At 34.2% G+C, this 22,960-nt stretch overlaps 3 protein-coding genes and 2 long non-coding RNA genes across 6 annotated transcripts; 2 read left to right on the forward strand and 3 right to left on the reverse strand.

Annotated features, from left to right (window-relative positions):
- Nucleotides 1–1,255: 1,255 nt before the first annotated feature.
- On the forward strand, nt 1,256–4,737 carry LOC125650366 (ATP-dependent DNA helicase RecQ-like). Its single transcript, XM_048878602.2, has 2 exons — nt 1,256–2,855; nt 3,342–4,737. The coding sequence occupies exons 1-2, from the start codon at nt 2,527–2,529 to the stop codon at nt 4,222–4,224; spliced, it is 1,212 nt and encodes a 403-aa protein (XP_048734559.2). The 5' UTR covers nt 1,256–2,526; the 3' UTR covers nt 4,225–4,737.
- Nucleotides 4,738–4,959: 222 nt separating this feature from the next.
- On the reverse strand, nt 4,960–6,082 carry LOC125650367 (uncharacterized). The gene has a single exon (XM_048878603.2). The coding sequence runs from the start codon at nt 6,019–6,021 to the stop codon at nt 5,077–5,079; it is 945 nt and encodes a 314-aa protein (XP_048734560.1). The 5' UTR covers nt 6,022–6,082; the 3' UTR covers nt 4,960–5,076.
- LOC125650365 (uncharacterized) lies at nt 4,960–22,325 on the reverse strand. Of its 2 annotated transcripts, XM_048878600.2 has the most exons (5): nt 20,799–22,310; nt 19,423–19,884; nt 8,441–8,669; nt 6,434–6,555; nt 4,960–6,085 (listed from the first exon to the last, which is right to left on the reverse strand). In XM_048878600.2, exons 1-4 carry the CDS (start codon nt 21,285–21,287, stop codon nt 6,512–6,514), a joined length of 1,224 nt encoding a protein of 407 aa, XP_048734557.2. In that variant the 5' UTR covers nt 21,288–22,310; the 3' UTR covers nt 4,960–6,085; nt 6,434–6,511. The 2 variants fall into 2 exon arrangements, with proteins under 2 accessions (XP_048734557.2, XP_048734556.2); XM_048878599.2 differs by lacking the exons at nt 4,960–6,085; nt 6,434–6,555 and having other exon boundaries at nt 7,616–8,669; nt 20,799–22,325.
- Nucleotides 8,665–12,932, forward strand: LOC125677248 (uncharacterized). The gene is made up of 3 exons (XR_008795770.1): nt 8,665–11,124; nt 12,080–12,183; nt 12,601–12,932. It is a non-coding gene; the product is annotated as an uncharacterized LOC125677248 (long non-coding RNA).
- LOC130046768 (uncharacterized) lies at nt 13,314–18,834 on the reverse strand. The gene is made up of 3 exons (XR_008795769.1): nt 18,717–18,834; nt 14,783–17,110; nt 13,314–13,773 (listed from the first exon to the last, which is right to left on the reverse strand). It is a non-coding gene; the product is annotated as an uncharacterized LOC130046768 (long non-coding RNA).
- Nucleotides 22,326–22,960: the final 635 nt, after the last annotated feature.

Here is a 22,960-nt window from a genome sequence, read left to right on the forward strand (position 1 = left end):
TATAGCTGTCAAATTCCAATCGTAGGTCATGGTGACCTACTTTTTGGTCATCGAACTCCGAACATGCAAGACCCATCAACTGACAAAGTTTGATGACTGTAGGTCAAATAGTATCTGAAATATATAAATATAGCCGCCAAATTCCAAAAGTAGGTCAAGGTGACCTACTTTTTCATCAACACCCTTCAAACATGCAAGACCCAACAACTGACAACGTTTGATGACTGTAGGTCAAATAGTATCTGAATTATATAAATATAGCCGTCCAATTCCAAAAGTAGGTCAAGGTGACCTACTTTTTGGTCAACACCCTTTGAACATGCAAGACGCATCAACTGACAAAGTTTGATGACTGTAGGTCAAATAGTATCTGAAATATATAAATATAGGTGTCCAATTCCAAAAGTAGGTCAAGTTGACCTACTTTTTGGTCGAAACCCTTCGAACATGCAAGACCCATCAACTGACAAAGTTTGATGACTGTAGGTTAAATAGTATCTGAATATATAAATATAGCCGTCAAATTCCAAAAGTAGGTCAAGGTGACCTACTTTTTGGTCGACACATTCCGTTGACTCAAGATGCATCAACTGTCAAAGTTTGATGATTGTAGGTCAAATAGTGTCTGAAATATAGTAATTTAGCTGTCAAATACCAAAAGTAGGTCACGGTGACCTACTTTTTGGTCGACACAAACCGAAGACGAAGACGCATCAACTGACAAAGTTTGATGATCCTAGGTTTTACAGTGCCCAAAATATGCATCTAAAATTGAAAATGTGAAATTTGAATATCTGCAAAATTCAAAAAGTAGGTCACTGTGACCTACTTTTTTTATAAATATGTTTCAAGGCCTCAAGATGCATCAACTTACAAGATTTGATGATTCTAAACCTCTCGGTATTTGAAATAACAACTTAAAATATATCTATAAATGATAAGCCATAAAATTCAGAAAGTAGGTCACGGTGACCTATTTTTCAGTTGACGCATTTCAAGGTCCCATGATCCACCAACTGACAAGTTTTGATGATCATAGGCTTCAAAGTGTCCAAGATATGCATCAAAATTAATTTTAAAATAAATACCTGCAAAATTCAAAAAGTAGGTCACCGTGACCTACTTTTGAGACAACTTGACACAAGGTCCTAAGATGCATCAACTGTCAAAATTTGATGATCCTAGTCCTTATAATGGCTAAAATATCTAAGATTTAAGGAATTTAAAATTTTTTTTAATTTAGGTCAACTTTGAAGTGACCTTGAGACCACGCCCTTTGCCCCAGGGTAATGCCTTGAACAATTTTTAATCTACAACATATCCTCATCCTTATGTGTAAGTTTGGTGATAATCTGCCCTGTGGTTCTTGAGAAGAAGATTTTTTAGCAACCACTACTTTTGTTTGTATTTTCCTGATTATCTCCCCTTGTTAAAGGGTCACATCCCTTTATTTAGTATGTATGAAAGCCCTTGGGCCAATGATACCCTGTACCAAATTTGAAAGAAATTGGCCAAGGGGTTCTTGAGTTATAGCCCTTTTTCTAAAAAGTTTACGCACACCGCACACCGCACAAATGGCCATAGCATTAGCTCTTTGAGCCTTTGGCTCAGAAGAGCTAAAAACACAATAGAGGAAATTCGAGTCACAACTTTGTTTTGAATTAGACTGGTAGAGTGTGATCATGATTCGCATTTATTCATACTAGCAATTAAATCATCGACAATAAAAACAATAATATTCACTTTTTCTTTTTAAACCACTATCTTACTTTCAAGGTATTGTTATCATAATCATAATGAAATAAATCAGTCGAGACTCGAGTATAGGACAACATTGGTGGGATGCCGATCTCGATGATTCTTGCATGTAAAATGAATAATTATTAGTAAGTTTCTGTAGATATTTTTGATAAAGGAGCTGCACTAGATATATAATTTAATATATTAGTTAAAATGCACGTCTTCTCATTAAAATATGTGCATAAATGAAGTTCATATGTCGATCACAATTTCAGATGTAGAATTAAAAACCAAAGCATTTTCTGGTTTTTAAAACAAAATAATTCAATAATACCAATTGTTTTATTGTCTTTTGGTGTTTGTTTTTTTCATCACCATACTTCACAAGAATGGCTGATTACAACCATATAAAATGTTTACAATTACCTATGGGTCGAATTATGCGAGCGTCGAACAGCAGGGCTACCGCTATATTTAGGGTAGAGTCTATTCAAGGTATCACACATCGTCGGAAACCCACGGTTGATTACGCTTCGTTCCTCTCTCCATCACCCGTGGGTCCATTCATACCTATTCGCTCGTTCTCATGAATAATTCATGAGGCAATTTGATTGGGCGCTTTACGTATACCCTGAGCGAATTCGTCCAATCAAAAAGACGCTTTCAGTCCAATTTCGGTATACAATTCAAAATGGCGATTGCTGAACGGTTCGGAATAAGCAAATTAAAGGATTTCCAAGAAGACACCATAAACAAGTTGTTAGAAGGAAGAGATTATATTTGTCAATGAAGACAGGGGGCGGGAAAAGCTTATGTTATCAAGCTTTCCCATTGTTGTGGACTGAAAAACATCGAAATCCCTGCAATGTTTTAGTGATAACCCCTCTGATTTCAATAATGAAAGAGCAGTGCGAGTCTTTGATGTCACTTGGATTTACTGCGACCTACATCGGAAGAAACTCAGAAGAAGATGATCAAATAACAGATGAGAAGTTTCAGTTTTTATTTACCTCTCCGGAAGCGATTTTATCCGTTACGAAATGGCGTGAAATGGTGACCAGGAGCCAGCACTTCAAATTGATTGTTGTAGACGAGGCCCATACTGTTTTACGATGGTATGTTTTCAGAGAGAGAGAGAGAGAGAGAGAGAGAGAGAGAGAGAGAGAACAAGCATCCTCTAAGCATGTGCACTTATAATAATAACCTGTACTCAATATCAAAGGAGTCCAATTCAATATTAGCATTTATATGTAATTGTTTTAAAAATGTACTGTTGTTTCATGAGCTTTAGTGTATCACAATTTAACCAGATCCAGCACAATGACTGTCTTTATTTAGCTATAGCTTTATTAAGCTATGGGTGTCCAAGTACTGTACTTAACACACTCGTTTCTCACCGGTGGGACCAGAGTTTGATCCCTGTGGTCAAACAGTACACAGTGGGATCAGTTCTCCACGGTCAAAGATGCTTAAAACAGCTTTATAAAGTTATAAGGCTAAATAAAGCTGTATAGCTTAATAAACAGCTGATAGAGATTGTGCTGGACCTGTTAACCATGAGCAAGTTTTGCAAAATGAAGAGTTTTCTATTTTTATTTCAGGGGAGAAAGTGGTTGCAGAGGTGATGAACCTTTCAGAGTGTGGTATGGTAAAATTGGAGAAATACGATCCCTGATTCAATGCCCTATTTTACTGATAACTGCAACTGCTAACAAGGCAGCTAGATCTGACCTGAAGAGAAAGTTTGCCATGAATGATTGCTTTGAATTGATTGACAATCCTGATAGAGACAATATTAAACTCTTTGTGAAAAAGGTCAAAAGTACAATACCAATAGCAGATTTATTCTTGTTTTTAGTAAGATTATTGAAGGAAAAAAAAGAGCTATGTGAACGTTATATTATTTTTTGTCCTTCTATCAAGTTATGTGGAGATGTATTTAGTGCATTTAAGATGGAAAAAACTCAGAACATTGATATGTATCATTCAAAAACAATTGAAACTGTAAAAGAAAATATTAAACAGGATATGCAGGATGAAAATGGTAAAATAAGAGTATTGATTGCAACAAGTGCTGCAGGAATGGGGGTTAATTTTAAAGGTGTAAACAATGTAATTCACTTTGGTCCACCAAAGGATATGGATTCTTTTGTACAGCAGTTAGGTAGAGCAGGACGAGATGGTTCACAAACAGCAATGGCCTTATTACTTTATAATTCAAGACAATGCAAAAATTTAGATGATGATATGAAAAAGTACATTGATAACTCGGATAAGTGCAGGAGACAAGTTATGTTGTCTTCGTACAACTATGATCCAGCAGAAAACAGAGTGAAGCATTTATGTTGCGATATATGTAATGCTAGTTGCTCATGCGGAAAAGACAATTGTAATGATTATGAACATTCATTCATGGATTATGAGGAACTACAAGAAACATCTTCTGATAACTCTGAGAGTGAAAGTGATACTGATTCTTTCTAATTGCTTGTATTTAACCATTTAATATTGTCTGAAAGACTACTAGTAATGTTCAGTATTTGTCAAGTTATTGACGTGTAAAAAAAGAGCATTAAATTTTTGGCTGTTATTTTTATACTGTAGTTCAGAGTTGGACGAAATTTCAATATTGACCTTTGATATCTGCCAAATATTTGTGATATGAAGAATTTTCTATCTCAGGTTATTTGTATAATCAAAATATTATATATGGAAAATATGTCCATTTTATTTAAACCCTTCTGAAAAATTGTGGTATATTTCTGTCCCCTCTCATTTTTTCTACAGATTATGCAGACATGAAAGATAATTGTGTGAACATGCAAGAAAATTCTGTTCATATAAATAAGTCAAATGTTACGATAAGTATGTCACAAGAATCAACATAATAATCTTGCTTGTTGACATAAGTATATTTCAAATTACATATTAATTTTTCATGTTAATTAAGTTGCATACCATGATGTACATGAGGTAATAAATTGCCATTAGTGGTCATTGTTCGTTGTTTTCATATCAAGGGAAAAAACCAATTACCTTATTTTACCACTTTTTAATCATAGCAAAAATATCTTAAGTGCAGTAGTAGATGAAGTTAGATCCCATTCATTTGTGTGGCATGTCATGTATGTGATGAATAACAATACATGATGAGTAATATAAAGTGGTGTGTGTACTTTTATACAAACTGGTCATAAAAATAAAAATAATAAACCTTCATTTGAGTAAATACCAATTTATTAACATCAGATATATGTAATCTTAGTTGTAAACTCCCAATCTACTCCATTTATACTCTGATATTTTGAACACTTAACATGTTCAAGTATCATTACATTATTTCATATACTGATTGGCAACTTCTCTCTGATGAAAAATCCACTCATGCAAATCTTTACAGTCAATACCACTGATTGGATCTTTAAAATTGTGGAAACTTGACCATGTTAAGTCTTTAACGAAGTCTTTAGATCTTAAGCAGTTTATAACGGCCACAATGTCCTTCATCTTGTCAACCACTGGTCGACTGCTTTTGGATCTTGCTGTTTTTGTGGACGACATAAGACTCTCTTTTACAGCATCAATGACTTGAGTAGTCATACAGATTTGTTTTGCTGACTTATATGACTTGTTAGAACCCTGAGTGTTCAACTGGCTCTTTATATTGCCCACTTGTAACTCAACACAGTTATCATTGGGAATACACTGTCCAGTTCCACCTTTTAAATTTACTGTCATATTCCATTTGTATTCGAAACTCAGCTCAGGACTTAGAAGATAAATGTAGCAAAGAGTTCTGAAAAGCCAGATTTTATACTTTGAGTGCTTCAGTCCTGATGCGAATAACCACTCAAAATACACATTTCGTACGATTCTATCACCATCACCCATTCGATACGAGTCGCAGGTGTCTCTGTGTAGCAAAGACATGAATAGAAAAGTCTGTATGGGATTGTAACACACAGAGTTTCCCTTCGGAATATGAAATTTCCAATGATGTTTCTTTTCTAGATGTTTTTTAAGCCAGCCTCTTTTATGATATTGTTTTCCACATACTGCACATAAAAAGAAATCAGCAGACTTCATAGCATCAAGGTTATTTACATCACCGTCCAGAGCCCCCATGTCATCAACGATATCCTGAAAGGAAACTTTGCTTACTTTCAGCTCATTCAAAACTCTTTCTGCTGCATTCAGAAGCCACTCATTTTTCTGATTATCAGACATCAACGAAAACAAGGGTATCGGATTAGGTGTACAACTCAAATCCTCCATTTGCATGAGATCTAGAAATGCTGCAACAATGTACGAGTCTGTGATGTCTGTTATGAAGTCATGATGTGCTCTGAATAATTAAATAAAGTAATAATAGCAAACTTTCAAGTTTTAACAAGTGGCCCACAGGCCATAACAGTCACCTGGATATAGCTTTTTGTAGTTTTCAAGAAGTTAAAAATGTATATAATTGTTAACATGCAACGGATAAAGACGAATGGCAATAGGTCTCCTGGGTGACTTAAAAATAGGCACTACTAAAATTCATCCATTTTGTATGATTCTGATAATACATATTACAGGTTCGATGCAATGTATATATTTTGGAATGTAACAACCCAATTTTAACACTTATAAAAGGAATTGTCATATCAAGAAATTAATGAAGTACATGTGTGACATGTATGACTAGCAATACCTGTAGCTTGAATTGACTTCTTCAGGGCCAGAAACATTTCGTCTATTAATCAGATTCCGCAACTGGTATAAAGACCCTTTATCTGCACTGCTTTTCTCTTTGTAGAAGAGCTGATAAATTCCCTGCACAAAGAAAAGTGAACAAGGTTATTCAAAGAAGAATAGCAACAACCAAAATATTTGTAGCTTAAAAATTCTGATTGTTTAACCAATGGTTCTATTTGTTACTTTATAAAATTTTACAAAGGCAAAAAGAGCTCAAAAATTATTAACTACTATATATTACATTTATAGCCCTTTTCAAAAGCCTGAATGGCAGGTTTGTTTTTAAAAAATGCAGCATTATTATGAAATATGTATCATGAAAATTCCAAACAATGCAAGAAGTAATTATATCAATCTAATTACTCTATATTTTAACAAGATTTCTATAATTGAAACAAAAAATATGAATGTAAAATGAAACAAACACAAAATTAACATTTCAAAACAAGAGGCCCATGAGCCACATCGCTCTGAGTCATCTTAACAATAATTCATATTTAAAAACTTTTCATATTTATTAGCATGTAAAACTTTGATCCCCTACTGTGGCATCATCCTAACCCGTGGGCCATAATTTTAAAAAACTTAAATCTGCAATATATCAGGAAGCTTCCATGTAAATTCCAACTTTTCTGGTTTTTCTGATTGTTGGAAAGAAGATTTTTGATTGAACCATATTTGCATTTTTGTGATTATCTCCCCCTTGAAAGGGGTATGGCCCTTCAATTGAACTGATATTTTGAATTCCCTTCACCCAAAGATGATTTGTACCAATTTTAATTTAAATTGGCCTGGTGGTTCTGAAGAAGTTTAAAATGTGAAAGTTTACAGACAGACGGACAACAGGTGATCAGAAAAGCTTACTTGAGCTAAAAAACTATAATAAGGTAACAATTTGGCTAGAGTTTGTGGTAACATTATCGGGAAACTCATGACTGTTTTAGATGCTGCAGTTCCATGTTCAAATTAGTTATAATGTACTGGTCAATGATTGAAAAGATCAATGGGAAGGGGGGGGGGGATCTGGAAATAACAGGATTTGAATCTTAAATATTCCTATTCATATAGGGGAGAAAAGTACAGAAAAATATAGCATTACTTACATGTACCTTTAGAATTAATCTCCAGTAAGAAACTATATTTTGGGGATTGGATAAAAACTCTGAAGGTGGCTAATAGTTGTGTTAGAGGAACATGTTTGAACATGGAACTACAGCATCTAAAACAGTCATGAGTTAGAGATATCTATTATTAGTATTCATTAGTCAAAAATTTAAGGAATGGTAATATGGGCCTTAATAAACAACAACTGTAATTTTCAACAAAACTCCAAACTGCTTTCAACTGATGTTAAATTATACCAGAAGGAAGTTCATCTCTCTATGTAGACCCTCTGGTCTGTGAATTACTCCCAATAAAGACTCATACTCAGAAGGGCTGTTCTGCATTGCTTCTTGAGCACTAAATGCCCTTTCGTTTGTCAGGACATCCCCACCAAAAACTACCTTTTCCAAAACATTTTTTTCAGGATTTTCCCTAACATGTGGAACAGCAAGTTGATGAACTCTTTGGAGAATTTCTATCATTCCTTGTGAGCTATTCTCACTGGCATCTACTAAATCACAGTTCAGAAAAACAGATTTCTTTCTCATTTGGTCCATATACATGTGCTCTATATACTTGGGAAAATTTGTAATATGTAACTGCAGAAAAGGAACATAATGCATAAGAACATTAGCCACATGAAATTTGAAATTGGACATTAAAGAATTCAACTGTTCACTTGATGGGATCCAGTTCACAGCATTCAATGTTGGGAAATCCACAGGCGGATCAAAGGGGACCTTGGATTCATCAAAAGTGATTTGTTTCTCTTTGACCAAAACTAGAAACCAGTGTAAACTTTTCTTTTGATTTTGCAAGCTCATTTTAGAAGGGGTGATTGTAATATCTAGATTGTCACCTAGTATTTCAATTGGTCTCAGCTTTTTGTTACATGTAACTTCCTCTGCATCCATTTGTTCTTCTGCAGCAGTTTCATTCCCCATCTCATGCCTGCTTTCAATCTCCTCAACATAAGATGTCATCATTGAATGGAGTCGATTTTCTTGCTGCTTCACAAGCTCTTTTGTTTTCTTGTGTAGACTTGTAGGGGAAATTGTTATTCCCAAGTCATGAATGATATTCATTCCCTGAAATTCAGATGTATTTTTTTTTTAAAACTTACAAACAAGAGGCCCATGGGCCTTAACTGTCACCTGAGTATCACAGCCCATACAGAGCCTCAAATTTCTATATAAGCATCAATATGGAGTCTTTTGTGCACATATTCATGATATTTCAAAATACACACAATTCATATTTAATTACAGAATAAGGAAAATGGAAGTTTAGAGGATATAAATCATATCAACATTTCCTAATTGTATTTTTAAACATTTTCATTTTTCATTATATGTGGCCATATTGGCCCCACCCTAGGACCTGAACCCCATACACAGGAGCCTAAAATTTCACAATTTAGGTAGAGAGCTTTATGCACATCATAATCATGCATTTAGTTTATCTCAATTATACATAGGAGTAGAGAAGAAGAGTTTCTAAGATTTAATATATTTTCACTATTTGGCCTAGGGCCTGACCCATCATCATATTTTCAATTTTGGTAAAGGGCTACCTGCTCATTCTGAATATCCATTTAGTTACAATTTAGTATCAATAGCATTAAAAATGTCATTAAAATGTTTTACACAAAAATTCTATATGCCAAATCTTGCCCCACCCTGAAGTCAGAACCCTTATACCAGTGATCATGAAAGTTACAATTTTGTTAGAGGCTCTACATTACTATGCATTTAATTTTTCCCATACATGTGTAGTTGTAAAGAAGATTTTTGAAAATTGGTAAAATTTTGGGCAGTTTTTGTCACGCCCTAGGGGAAATTTAAAATTTATGTCCCCTTGTCCCAATGATGCTTCATACCAAATTTGAAAAGAATTGGAATGGTAGTTATCAAGGAAGAAGTTAAAGATGTTTAATTGTTAACTCACGACGGAAGACGCAAGACGACGGATGCAAAACAATTGCAAAATGTGACCTACATGCAAGTCTACTCAGGCGACCTAAAAAGGACTAAGACCATGTTTAGCTATATCGGCCCTGTGGTGTGTTAAAAAATAGAGCAGAATGAATTGAAATAAAATTGTTATCATTTGATAATATAATCTTTATACCATCGCGACGTACCAAGATTTCCCCGCCAAAACGTCAGCTTGTGGAATTCTATACAAGACAAAACCGGTATCGGTCTGGTTTTCTGCAGAAATCTCCACTTTTTTCAAATTTAGTCATATAATTCATATAAAACACGACCTTCGATCCAGAAACTGACTGTAGTCTATCAAAATCTATCAATACAAATAAATTTTGCACGAACGATTTTTTGGATCGAAAGGTGTGCTGTTGATGAATATCAACTTTGAATTAAATCAAGAGCAATCCGGAATTATTTGTTTTTGTGAGAGTTGTGGGTATTTTATTAATTATGTTGCTTTGAAAAATTAAAACAATATACTTATGTGGAGTCTACATCATTTCCATGCAGAATACACCCCTATGTGGTGTTTTTATCACAGGTTTGTGCATAGCTGCAATAATGTAGCCCTCTCCGATTTTTTTTTTTTTTTTTTTTTTTTTTTTTGGGAGAGGGCTACAACTCCTTAGGATCTCCGTAATGGTGCAAATGCGGGAGTGATTCACTCCCGCAACATTTGCGCTCATTCTAAACATTTCCTGACTTTCTTTACGTAAATAAAATGATATTCTATGTTTCTTAGTCAATATATAAATTTACAACCTGCAACTTTAGATTTGTGAGGCTCTATTCTACCGTTTTCAACAATTTCGATAAATTCCAATTTCTCGATTCATATTTGTGCGCCATGTTTGATGTACTGAAGTTTCAACTTCCGGTTGTCAAGTCATTTGCATATGCCATATAAGGTAGTATTTACATCAATGGACAAGTATGGAGGCGAAACCTATTTCGTCGGTATTGAAAAGGTTTGAATTTAATATCAAGTTAAAAACCGAACAGCAGAGTGTAAATTCTTTCTGCAACAATATGATTTTCCTTTCTTTGTCGAAGTGGCTCGAGTAACTACATTTTCGCGCTGATTGTCAATGTTTAGGCCTTTCATTAGATCCACCTACGAGATCTCGCGATAACAAGCATGGCGGAGCAGACGAAGAATTTTGCATGCTGTACATTATATTTAATGAAAAACACCTTTATTAGACATACCCGAGCACAAAGTTGGTACTCCTTTTGATGTAAACAACATTTGGGACTAATACACAGAGTTTATTATCGGTTATTCATAAAATTATTTTGCACCATAGGGTCGGAAAGTCTCGTCATGTGACTCGCGAGAAATAACGTGAAATCGTACTTCCGGGCAGTTGTCAGGATGGCATTATCAATAATGTACTAGACTCGCTACGTTCAAAACCACATAGAGCTTACTACAAAAAGCGATAGAGCGGTGGATAACAACTGGGTTGAGAATATGTGTTCTAGATAGAGCTCTGAGTTATTACAAAGGTTGTCCAAGCGTCAATACGAGACATTTTCCAACAAAGTACAGGTATGTTTACATTATATAGTCGTCTGCATCATATGCACTGTACAGTCGTTTGCATCATATACACCCATACATCTATATCTCCGAGTTTCGTTCAAGATATCGAAAGTCCTCGATCAAATCTCAGCAATATATTTGCGTAGTTCTGATTAGACTGATTCTTGATTGGTGTTGTGGTAACAACCCCCCCCCCCCCTTAATAATCTGCATCGAGTGAAAACGCAAGAGCACTAGAAAAGAATAAAACTTTTTCCTGTTGTGTATAACATGGATATATAGCCCTATTTTATTCTATGATTTTGAACGTTTTACAGTTTCATTTAGAAATTTATTCAAATTATTTCATAAAAATATTTCTATAAAATAAAGACAGAACTTTTTACTGACACCAATCATATCAGTGACATATGGAAATCCCACGAGTCAGTTTTGTTTCCACTATGTAGATGCAGTAATTTATAATATTATAGTATATACATTTGGTATGTAAAACTGCATATATGAACAGATCCAGAAATTCGTGAGTGTATGTGTGGAGGGGGGGGGGGGGGGGGCTTTAAATCCGCGACTGGCATCTAAGATTTTTTTTTTATTTATCTGAATTTCAGCTGAATTATCACTAATCCAGATAGTCAACAAACATTTTAGTGTGCAATTCTATATATACTAGTATTGCAGACCCAGGGATTCAAATAAGGGGGGGGGGGGGGGGGGGGATTTCATGAGGTGGAGATCTATCTCCCCTTAAACCTGCCACTGACATATTTCATGGATGGTAGATATAAATACATGTATATCTTATGAATTTTGATTTATCTGAATTTCAGCTGAATTGATAGAACGTGATATGTCTATTATGAAATATTGACTAGTCCAGGTAGTCAATTTGCATTTTAGTGTGCATAATCTACATGTTTTGTGTGACAATGACTACAATGTTAATGTGTTAATCTTTCAGATATAAAAGGGCAAACAACACAGCTGGATAAAGCATCTTAAGTCTGGACTTCGTAAAGCTATGACAATGAGAGAAATGTATCCACCCAGGCAATCAGAATATAGGTAACTCACAAGAGCTCTTTATGCTCGTCAAGCTATCAATATTAAATGATATTCATTCTGTAATGAATACTTGTATACATGTAAATTCAGGTGATCCCAAAATATAAAGGTTCACCAAAAATGAATGCATCTCCAGACAATATAGAAATTTTAAAAATGTTCTTTCTCTGCAACAGCAAAGGATGCCTGTACAAACATATAGGGATTTTTACTAGATAAATGCAGATGTCAATTATAAAGTTTTTCTTTACAAATTCGATCAGACAGCAGTATAAGTAAATAAATTTTATTATGCTATAAAAAAAATGTTGAATGTCCAAATAAGAATTATCTAGTATTGGTATTTTTATGAAAGAATATATAGACATAGTGGATGCCAGTCTTTTTTAATATATCTTGTTTTGGTAAAATTTTCAGAGTGCAGCTCAAAGAGAACCATAGTTATTGGCATCAAGTTTTCCATCAGCTTTACCTCACAGGCACCACTTGTGATTTCATAGTTTGAACACCAATGAACATGGAAGTGATTCTCATCCTTTGAGATGAATTATGGGAATTATACTTGGCATACATGATTGAGTCTTTGTGCCCTCTCCGCAATAACCAACTAGACAGACTTGTGAAAATTCAAATGTCTTCCATTAGTTTTATTTTGTTTTTGCTACAATTGATCAGTGTAAAGATGTGCATGAATCACCATTGTAACAATTTCTTTGACTAGCAACCTTAAATAAATGTTCACTTTATCATTTACTTGTATGCATTTAATACAATTTGACAATGCAGAATAATGTGAGTAAGAAGTTGTACATTTATAGTATCTCAGTCCAAAGGTAAGATTTGATAAATTGTGGAATTCATATCAGCTATTTCCTTCAGTAGAGGATTTGCAAATGTACAAGAGTCACACAGAGTTGAAAATCTTAGTGGACATATATATATATATATATGTGTCTGTATTGTGAAGGTATATGATTTAGAATATGGATGTTTTTAATTATTCAATTGTACACTCCACATGAATTTGACTCTTCCTGGTCTTGTAACAGCTGTGCTTCATCCTTACTGAAATGAGATTTTGATGAAAGAAAAGGTGATATGTTTAATGTCACTCCTGATTAAAGTTTATCAAATATATCAAATCCTTTATTAGCAAGAATCATATATCATATGGCTTCAATATCTCCAATACACCTCAGTGATCAACAATGTCACCATCAGAGGTGGATTCTGGATAGAATTCAGAACAATTATGCTACACAAGTGATAGCCTTTGCTGTGTGACAAATTTTGCACAATGTAGTTGCTGTCAGATAATGACTAGTTATTCAATTTTAAAGTTAAATTCAGTGTTATGTTTGTTGTATCCATTGCGATTTTTTCAGAGGTAAATTCGGCATTGAGCCCTCTGGCCTGCTAAATGTAGATCCCTTAGATTTAGGTGCAACTTCATAAGAGTCATGAGAAATTGATCACTGGTATGAACCCAAGTACTGCCCATCCTAGAAGTTGTTAAAATGGGCCCCATTCTCTTCATAACAGCCGCCAACACATTGATACTTCTGAAGGAAATGATGTATATAACAGCATCTGTAACAAGCATAGACATCAAGTGAATATCATTAAAAGTATTGCAGGGGTGGATCAAGAAGATTTGCAAGGGGGGGGGGGGGCAAGTGTAATTTATACTATCCCCCTAAAAGATGTATGTGTGTAAATTAAAATTATCAAAATTGCAACCCAAATCCCCCATATTTTGTTACATATGAACTACCAAATGGGGGATGGCACCACCACCAACCCCACCCCCTCTTGTCCCAACACTGCATCATTAAACAGTAAATAAACATCTTGTATCAAACTTTTCATTTTCAAGAAGAATTCAAATGCCACAATCTAAATTCAATTAATTTAAGATCTGAATGTATGGGTGAATGTTTACTATTTCTTTGTTGTCACAAGAGGCATAGTGTTTTACAAACACATATACAGAAATGAAGTACATGTGTATCAAAAACTGTTTCTGGGTCCTGCATTATGTTTCTTAATGTAAATATTGTAAAAACATGTTATTTCAGTGATCCCAATCGCCTGAAATTTTTTTGTTTCCAAATTGGTAGCATTTTTCGTGAGGGTCACAATAAAAACATAGCAATATCATTATTAATTAAAACATAATGAAAATGAGAAACTGATTGCCTTATAAATGTGTCCTCCCCCCCCCCCCTCCCCCTATCAGCATCCCATAAAAATGTGTTATTACAAGTTTATATGATCAACTATTAATCAGGGAGATTGACAAAACATGGTACAAATAGATACCTGCATATATTTCCCGACCCCCCCCCCCCCCCCCCCCCAACCCTTTTGCATTCAGTTTGTCTCCTTTATCAAAAGTAACATACTGCATAATTGTGTCGTGTAATGTTAGTTCTAACTCATAAAAAACTAAACCCTTTAACTTGACAGCTGTTTATTATCGAAAATATTCAGTAAAATATGTTTTAGATCAATCACCCGGTCGTGGGTAGAGCTCACTGCTTCTGAGTTCTCAATCGGTGATTTAACTATAAAAATATAAGTATTATGACTTGTTTACCTGCAACTATAAATCAACTTCTTCTTCTTTTTGCATAAGTAGGGAATCTATATAGGCTGTAGGTTCATTTTAACACTTGTCATCTGAGCATAACCAACGCAAAACAAAGTGACATTTTTCGACTGCTGCCCGGAAGTAGTAAATCGAAAGTGAAAGTAAACGAGACTTTCCGACCCTATTACGGAGATCCTATGGAATTGTAGCCCTATCCTGAAAACGGCAGAATAAAAAAAATTGGATAGGGCTACATTATTGCAGCTAGTTTGTGCAGGAATTCTAAAAGCTATAGAATTTTGATGCGTAAACAAACGAATCTGCTGTCCGACAAATCGGACCTTCAATGCTATAGAAAGTTTTTATTTAGACGACACCAACAGAATCACTAAGATCAAAATGAAAAGAATTTATAGAACATGCATTGATATAACTAAAACTATTGCCGATATATCGAAAGTATAACGTTAATTAGGGCAAGTAAATGTATGAATGATTTATGAGCGAATGACTTCATATACGTCGTGGCTTAGTGGTAGAGAGCCCGTCCTTGAATCGGGAGATCCGGGTTCAATTCCTACCCGTGTCAATTTTTTTTTTTTTAAAATCATACTGTTAACTACATTTTTCTTTGCGTTATTGAAAAATTAATTTCTTTCAAGACACTGAAGAAGAAATTATACCTGAATACAAATAAAAATCAATAGGCCTATGCAATCACAGAACACCAAGAAAATATGCAAGGATTACAGATTACATTTTTTTAAATTCATTGAAAAAAAACAACCAAAATACTTTATTTTCGGACTTGATTTTATTTCAAAGTATGAACCAGCAAAAGATAATGGAAAGGAAAGTTTTTCCAATGCATCTAATGTACAGAAGAAAAGTCAGAAAAAATGTGAATCCATTAGCTATTCGTCATTTCCTACAGAGTAAGAACTTTCTTGTTGAAACCACCACATGCTATATTGTGTAGCAAGTGTAGACATGTGTGTCAGTAAATTCACATCCAACAAAATTGTCACCACCAATCTCGGCCACTTCCTGAGACAAAGTCTCTTGACAGAACCAGGCCTGGGGTAATGGTAATTAAATGACAGCCAGTTTCAATGTAATGGGGGTGTAATGGACCATTTTTGCATTACAAGTAATGGTAATGTAATGCATACTGTACTGCACATTATTTTTCATTACATTTACACTACTTCAAATATTTGATGATATTTTGAAGATTTAGAATAATTCATTATATTAGTGATTGACTGAAGCATTTGAAACATTGATGACAATCAAATGCAATGAATAACTTAATAGATATGTTTCCTAACATTGCTGAATATTTTGTGTACTTATATTAAAAATCATAATACAGAAATAATTTTTCTGCCATTTCTTTAATATCTGACAGTATGTTATGTAAATGTGTAATGTAAATTCACTCTCAAGTAATGTAATACATTATATTTCAAAATAGGAGTAATGGTAATGTGAAATTTTCTAGGTAATGTAAGGCGTTACATTGCTATGTAATTGACCTCAAGCCTGGATAGAACACCTTCTCATGCATATATGCAAGTGCCTTGGACCCCAACTTGTCATTTCCTCTTTTACAAGATTTTCAGCATTTCTTCATAGAGATCATAATTCCAACTGCAAGGTGTCCAAGATGATGAATTCAGACCTGACCAGTGTTTTTGACAATTTGTTAACTTTTGACTCTACACTTTTTATCAGGACAACCATTCTTGAACTCATTCAAAAAGTACATTTATTATGACATTCATAATTCAACATGCAGATTTTCATTTGAATCATCAAATATAAATTCTTCCAATTAATAACACCCCACCCCCCCCCCCCCCCCCCCCCCCCCCCATAAAAAACCACTTTAAAAACCTCCACAGGTATATTTCAAATGACATAGAACCATGGTATCAGGATGTCTCTGGAAGTGCCATGGGTTAATAAGGGTTAAACTTCAGAGTCGACATGTTTCTTCCAAGCAATATAGTCTTGTTTGGATCCAGTTTTTCCAGTTCTGATATAACTGCCTGATACTGTACAATGTAGGTGTCAATCTGGTCCCCCTATTGTGGGAATCTGTTTCCACATAACTGCTGTATAATCTGGTACCTTGCTATTGGCAGGCACAAGGAAGCTATTCCTGCAGTGATGTCCAACACTTATCTGCATGTGTCACTGATGCCACTATCATTGATGAATCTGATGGCAGTGATGATAGCATTATTGAGGAGTAGGAATATGGATTCTTGTCAATCTGATTCATGTCACCCTTGCCCCATAAATTTTTGCTGTACATATTATATCATCCTGAAATTCAAATTACTCCAGTATTATATCATTATCAAAACTATATCATAAATGAAAGGTGAAGATAACAAACAGTGATCAATCTCATAACTCCTACAAGCAATACAAAATAGATAATTGGGCAAACACGGACCCCTGTATTATAATATTCATATAAAAGTTGTACTTTCATGCCCTCATGTATTTTCATTGATATAGAATTCAGAAAAATTACATTTATGTATTCGGTGGGAGATTGACATGTCTCCAACTAAACAATAGAGGACAGTTTAGCTACATGTACATTTCTGCATAAATAATAATATACACAAACATTTCATTTGAATTTGATTCCCCATCTAATAATTTTTGTTGTAGCTAATGTTGATATATTATCTTACTTCACAATTATCAGCAAATTCACAAAATATTTTTATCTTTCATACTCTTTCTTGTGGTAGATGTATGGAAAAAATTAATATTCAATAATATAAAGGAGATTTAAGCTAACAAAAAATTATGCTTATATCATGGTAGTACTCATGAAATTCAACATTCTCTGAGTGATTCTATGTCTAATCCCAATGCAGGCATGTAAGTTGTAAGCGTAATTGTTGAAATTAAGTTTGACATGTTTACAATTTATCTTGAAATAAGGCATATTTAAATTATAAAACCAAACTGTTCTTATGATTTTCCTGGCTTAATGGTGCTTTTAAGTATTTAAAAATTATTGAATGTAAAAATCATTCTGACTTTTCTAATCCATGTTTCCGTGTAAGGCCAAAAAAATATATATATATGTTAATTGGTTTCCACTTTCCCGAACTACCCTAATCAAAAATTTCTGTTGACCCTAACACATTTTTTTCTATTCTCACAGATTTTGCAAATGTCATCACTACAACAAGAATATATTTATTGACTTATGAAGTTATTTATTATGCACTAATACCAGACAGATTCCAAAACACAGAAACAGTTTTTGTTTACAGTAAATTGAAGAAATGTATCGATTCATCATATAACTTTTATTTGATTACTAAATAATCACTAAGTTAAGTTTAAACATAGTAGAATACTAGAATACCAAATCATTCGAAAATTATTCAACCTATAACCCCCCACAGGCCTACATGTTACCCCAGAGACATATACCATTATGGAAATATACATCTATATACAATTATATGTCTCTTTAACCTATACAAATACTTTTTAGACCATACAATGATACATGGAAAGTTCAAAGTGTAAAGTGAGTCAAACATCATGTAAGAAAATTCAAATAGACCCGAGAAGGTCATGCACTCGGAATTGAAAATGCCATGATCGTGAAACAGCTGATTTTTCTGATCAGCTGATATACATACAATTTTAAATCTTAACAATATATAATTATAATAGATAAACAATAAATATATGTTGACAACAGTTAACAGATTTGTTGTGGGATTTCCAACAGCCCAATGCGTGAATATTATGAGTTTATGTCAACACACCACAGGCGCACCATACTATACGTTCCATGCGACTTGTTTATTATTTTTAAGAGCAATTGGTACACCTATTTGGTTATACAGTTTAACGAGTAGAGGTGAAGTATATTCATATTTCTAAAACTTACGTTGAAATGCGATGAGTACATCCTCTGCAACTTCCACGAAAAGCGCAAACATGCTAACGTATAACGGCGAGGCGTGTGAAAATGGCCGAATGAAGGATTGAAAAATATGGTGTGCCATTCGGGCTATAAGTAAAATAACCTTCTTGCGTATTTGGGAAAGAAAATTTCTTTTTTAAGATCTTATTATATATTAAACCACTCATTGCATAATCATGTTTTACAATACGTTACCACTTCTAATATATATAGCGACGTTGTATGACGCAATCTTAAAAAATAGCGCAAATTATAGGATTTATACTAGTAATGTAAACCTAAAAATTGTGTTCTTTCACCAACTTTACATATAAAAACCAGTACATTACAGGAAAAGAACATGTTAGAGAATATTTCTAACAAAAAATTATTCACTTTGGACGTTAGGCCGAATTTTGATAAACATGGTCTTCGTCCTTTACTTGTACATTGGTAACTACAGTTTATCTGATTCGAACACTTAATTCAATTTCATGCAAATTTAATTACCAGATACATTACACAACCCAAATTCAAACTGGCTAAATGTAGCACTGGATCCTCGAAAGTACTACCTCCTGCAGGCCTTTTTGATTGTAGGTCATACTTGTGATACAGCAATTAAATAACATACACATGGAGATTTATAAATATAGATGTCATTTACAACACTTTTTAAATTTTATAATACCTCTCTGTTCAAGCCACATTTCTGGAGAATTAAGCCTAGTATGTATTGCAACTGGTTAATGGTCTGTGATCTTCCATACAAAAGTACAGCAAGGGATGTAAGCATCTGTGGTAGGTTTTTCTTCTTTTGCAAGCCAACAACACTGCTAAATACTGAATACAGATATGGTGCCTTTAGTTGGAGCTGCTGACTTGTACATTTCCAGTCAAATTTTATAAGTTTTTCATTGTTGGATGCATGTCCTTTGAATATTTCACTATCCTTTTTTGAAATATGTTTTATTTCATTTAGTATCACATTTTTAACAATGTCAAACATTTCCTTCTTGTAATTTTCATTCAAACTTAAATTCTTCAGCACTGCTCGAGGTGAGGCATTATTCAGCAATGACTTTAAAGCTGCCTGCTCGTGTTCTTCTTTGATAATCTTTAATCTTTCAACACCACTGTACTTCACTACTATCTGTATAAAGATGTAAATGTTCATTTATAAGAAAATCCATTCAAAGTAAAATAAGTTCAGGGGCGCCAGTCGTCGCCCCAATAATTTTGCCCCCCCCCCCCCCAATAAAAAGATAATAAAAATAAATATATAAAAACAAAATTAAAAACTTTGTAATGGTGATATTTACTCATTGGAGTGGTGAGTATAAGGGCGACCTGTGGTCAATGGAGCGACAAGTGTGAAAGCTATTGTTTACACAGATGCAAAAGGGAATGTACATGTATGTCTGTATACCTGTACAGGTGGGTGTAAACAATAAAAGGGGCTTCAATGCTGTAAGAACAGGTTTGCTACAAATTGTTCATTTTCTGATTAATTGGTAGATCGATGTTTGGAAGCTTTAATGATTCTGGGTTGTAAGTCATTAAAAATTATCAAAAAATATTAGAACTAAGAAGCATACATATAAATTAAAGGAAAATACTGAAAATTAGTTAAATTCAACGTCTAAAACAACTTGTTGAGATTTTTTCTACCTTTGTCACACATATTCCTGCATTTCAATTTTAAAACAATAGAAGGATTAACAAGTATTGATAAACTTGTTTATCTTAATTTCTTAAGTGTTGCGTTCTTTCAATTCAACCCTTCTTGGTTTAAACGTTCCATACCTATGGTTACATTATGACGAAATATCAAAATATTACATTTTATCTACTCTAGGATATTTTAAACAGACATGACAGAAACAAATCTTATGTATTACATGTATTGAAATCATTGCACGGTTCAAATACATTACGCTAAACATGATATTTGTGAAAGTATTTTTTAAATCTTCATTTTCACCCCTCTTATTTTCAGACAAAAGATCATGGAACATTAAAGAAATACCCCCCCCCCCCCAAATGATATTTTTAAAAAATAATTACCTTCACGTCAAATTCCTCAGACTGGTCTTTCGTTTGAGTACACTCATCAATCTTTTTATCATCGTGGCACTTTACAGGTTCAACTCTTCTTTTGCTTGAAGAACTAGGACTTAAAAACAAACCCTTTTTTACTTTTGATTTTGGAGTTGGGGTGAGTTTTAATGAACTTAACACTCGTTTTGTCCCTTTAGGCGTTGACAGTTTGTCTTTAAGACTTCGAACACCTGTCATATCTTTCAACGTGGATAACAGCTTATCTCGTTCGTCTTTTATGCTAATTAATTTAGTTTTCAGATCGTTGTTGAGCTTTTGAACGCGGTTGAGCTTGTTGGCACAGGAATTACATGCAAATCCTTTTATGCTTGGAACGTACATAAGTTTGTACACATCCTTGTACTGTTCCTGACTCGTGGCTGACGATAGAGACCTGTATGATCGGTCAGTGATGGTCTTTTGGCAAAGCACGCAATATTTTACAGGCGCGGCCATATTTGCTGTGGTAGCAGTTAAGTAATGCTACCTTTAAAAACAGAAGAGTTCCGTTATTATAACGATTACTTTGATTGGACAATATTTTTAGATATTATTCATGAGAACGAGCGAATAGGTATGAATGGACCCACGGGTGATGGAGAGAGGAACGAAGCGTAATCAACCGTGGGTTTCCGACGATGGGTATCACACCGGTAATTATTTTCACTATATATTACTATAGAGAGGAAAAAATCATTAAAAATCAGTTTACAAAATTGATGCCGAATAACGCAGTCAGACACGTTCTATTTTACCTATCTCGTCTGCCGACACCAGAAAAACAACACCCTACGCGGCATTTTCGAAAAAAAATTACCCGCAAACAAGACTACCCTCAAATCCACGTGTTTTTCACATGTGTGTAAACAGCCGGAGTGCACCTCAGGAAGTAGCCTCAGCTACCAACAGCAAATAGTTCCTTTGTATACACTTGATTATTTCTACAAATTACACAAAATTTCCTAATCAGGGGTACAAAAATTAAGAGAAAAGAAGAAGAGGAAATGAGAAAAATCGCGCAAGGAAAAAAATATTTCTTTAAATATATGGAACTACAATTGACTAAGTTCATTTTGATTGGACAATTACCGGTGTGATACCTTGAAGACAACTAAATCTTCATCAAAAAATGTCAAATTTGCACAGCAGGTGCTCGTTTCATTCATCAATAGTATACCCCATGCACACAGCGATCGGAGCAAGATAACTGACGTAACTGGTGATTTACTTCCCCTGGGGACTATCGTGATTTCTGCCTGTTTCATCAGTGAAATATGAGGCGCGTGTGGTACTTTTTAAATTGAAATAACTTTGTATAAAATCAAGATATTTCCGCAAAAATGGTTTCATTGGAAAGAAGAATGATGACATTTGCTATTTCAATCACTTATTAATCCTAAATTTATTTATACATTTTTTTAAATTGCTAATTATTTCAAATTTCATATGAGTGAGATCTTTGGTTTTGTGAAAATATTCAATTTTCGGTACTATAATGGAATCTGCATCTGGTTAATTTGGTATCCTAGAAGAGCCCATTAATTACGCTTAACAGATTAAACCAAGTTGATACTCACGGGTGATTAGTGTTTCAGATAATGGCCCCCTAATCTGGCAGGGGTTGTACGTATTTAGCCTTTCTTCAAAGCAGGGGTAACACATTAAGAAGACTAAATACTGATTAAAACAAATAAATAAGACTAAAGTCTGACTGGATAATATGACGTTTTTAAACGTGTACACAAATCATACAGAAATCATCGATGTAACTGTTCATTACAAAAAATTTAAGCTAAAACATTTCCTAAATTTTGGTTCTAAAGAAGATGTAGGTCAAATATCAAGGGCGCTAGGTATAGTGACGTTGAATTGCAAGTGTTCAAAATGCTCAAAACGGTAAGAATATCTAGTGACAAACTTGATATGCAGGACAGAACACACATTTTTGGTCAACGCTTTAGAAGCCGGCAATAGAATTATGGCCTACGTCGTCAGAGTCTTGATATCCTGCTACGGAGGGGACTGTCGTAAATCGTGCCAGAAATATTACCTCGCGTGTTAGGCCCTTAAAACGAATAATTTGATATCTTCTGTGTTAAGGAGACATTTTGATGTTCATATGAGTGACC

This window comes from Ostrea edulis, chromosome 6 (assembly GCF_947568905.1).
Source record: "Ostrea edulis chromosome 6, xbOstEdul1.1, whole genome shotgun sequence".
NCBI classification, from domain to species: domain Eukaryota; kingdom Metazoa; phylum Mollusca; class Bivalvia; order Ostreida; family Ostreidae; genus Ostrea; species Ostrea edulis.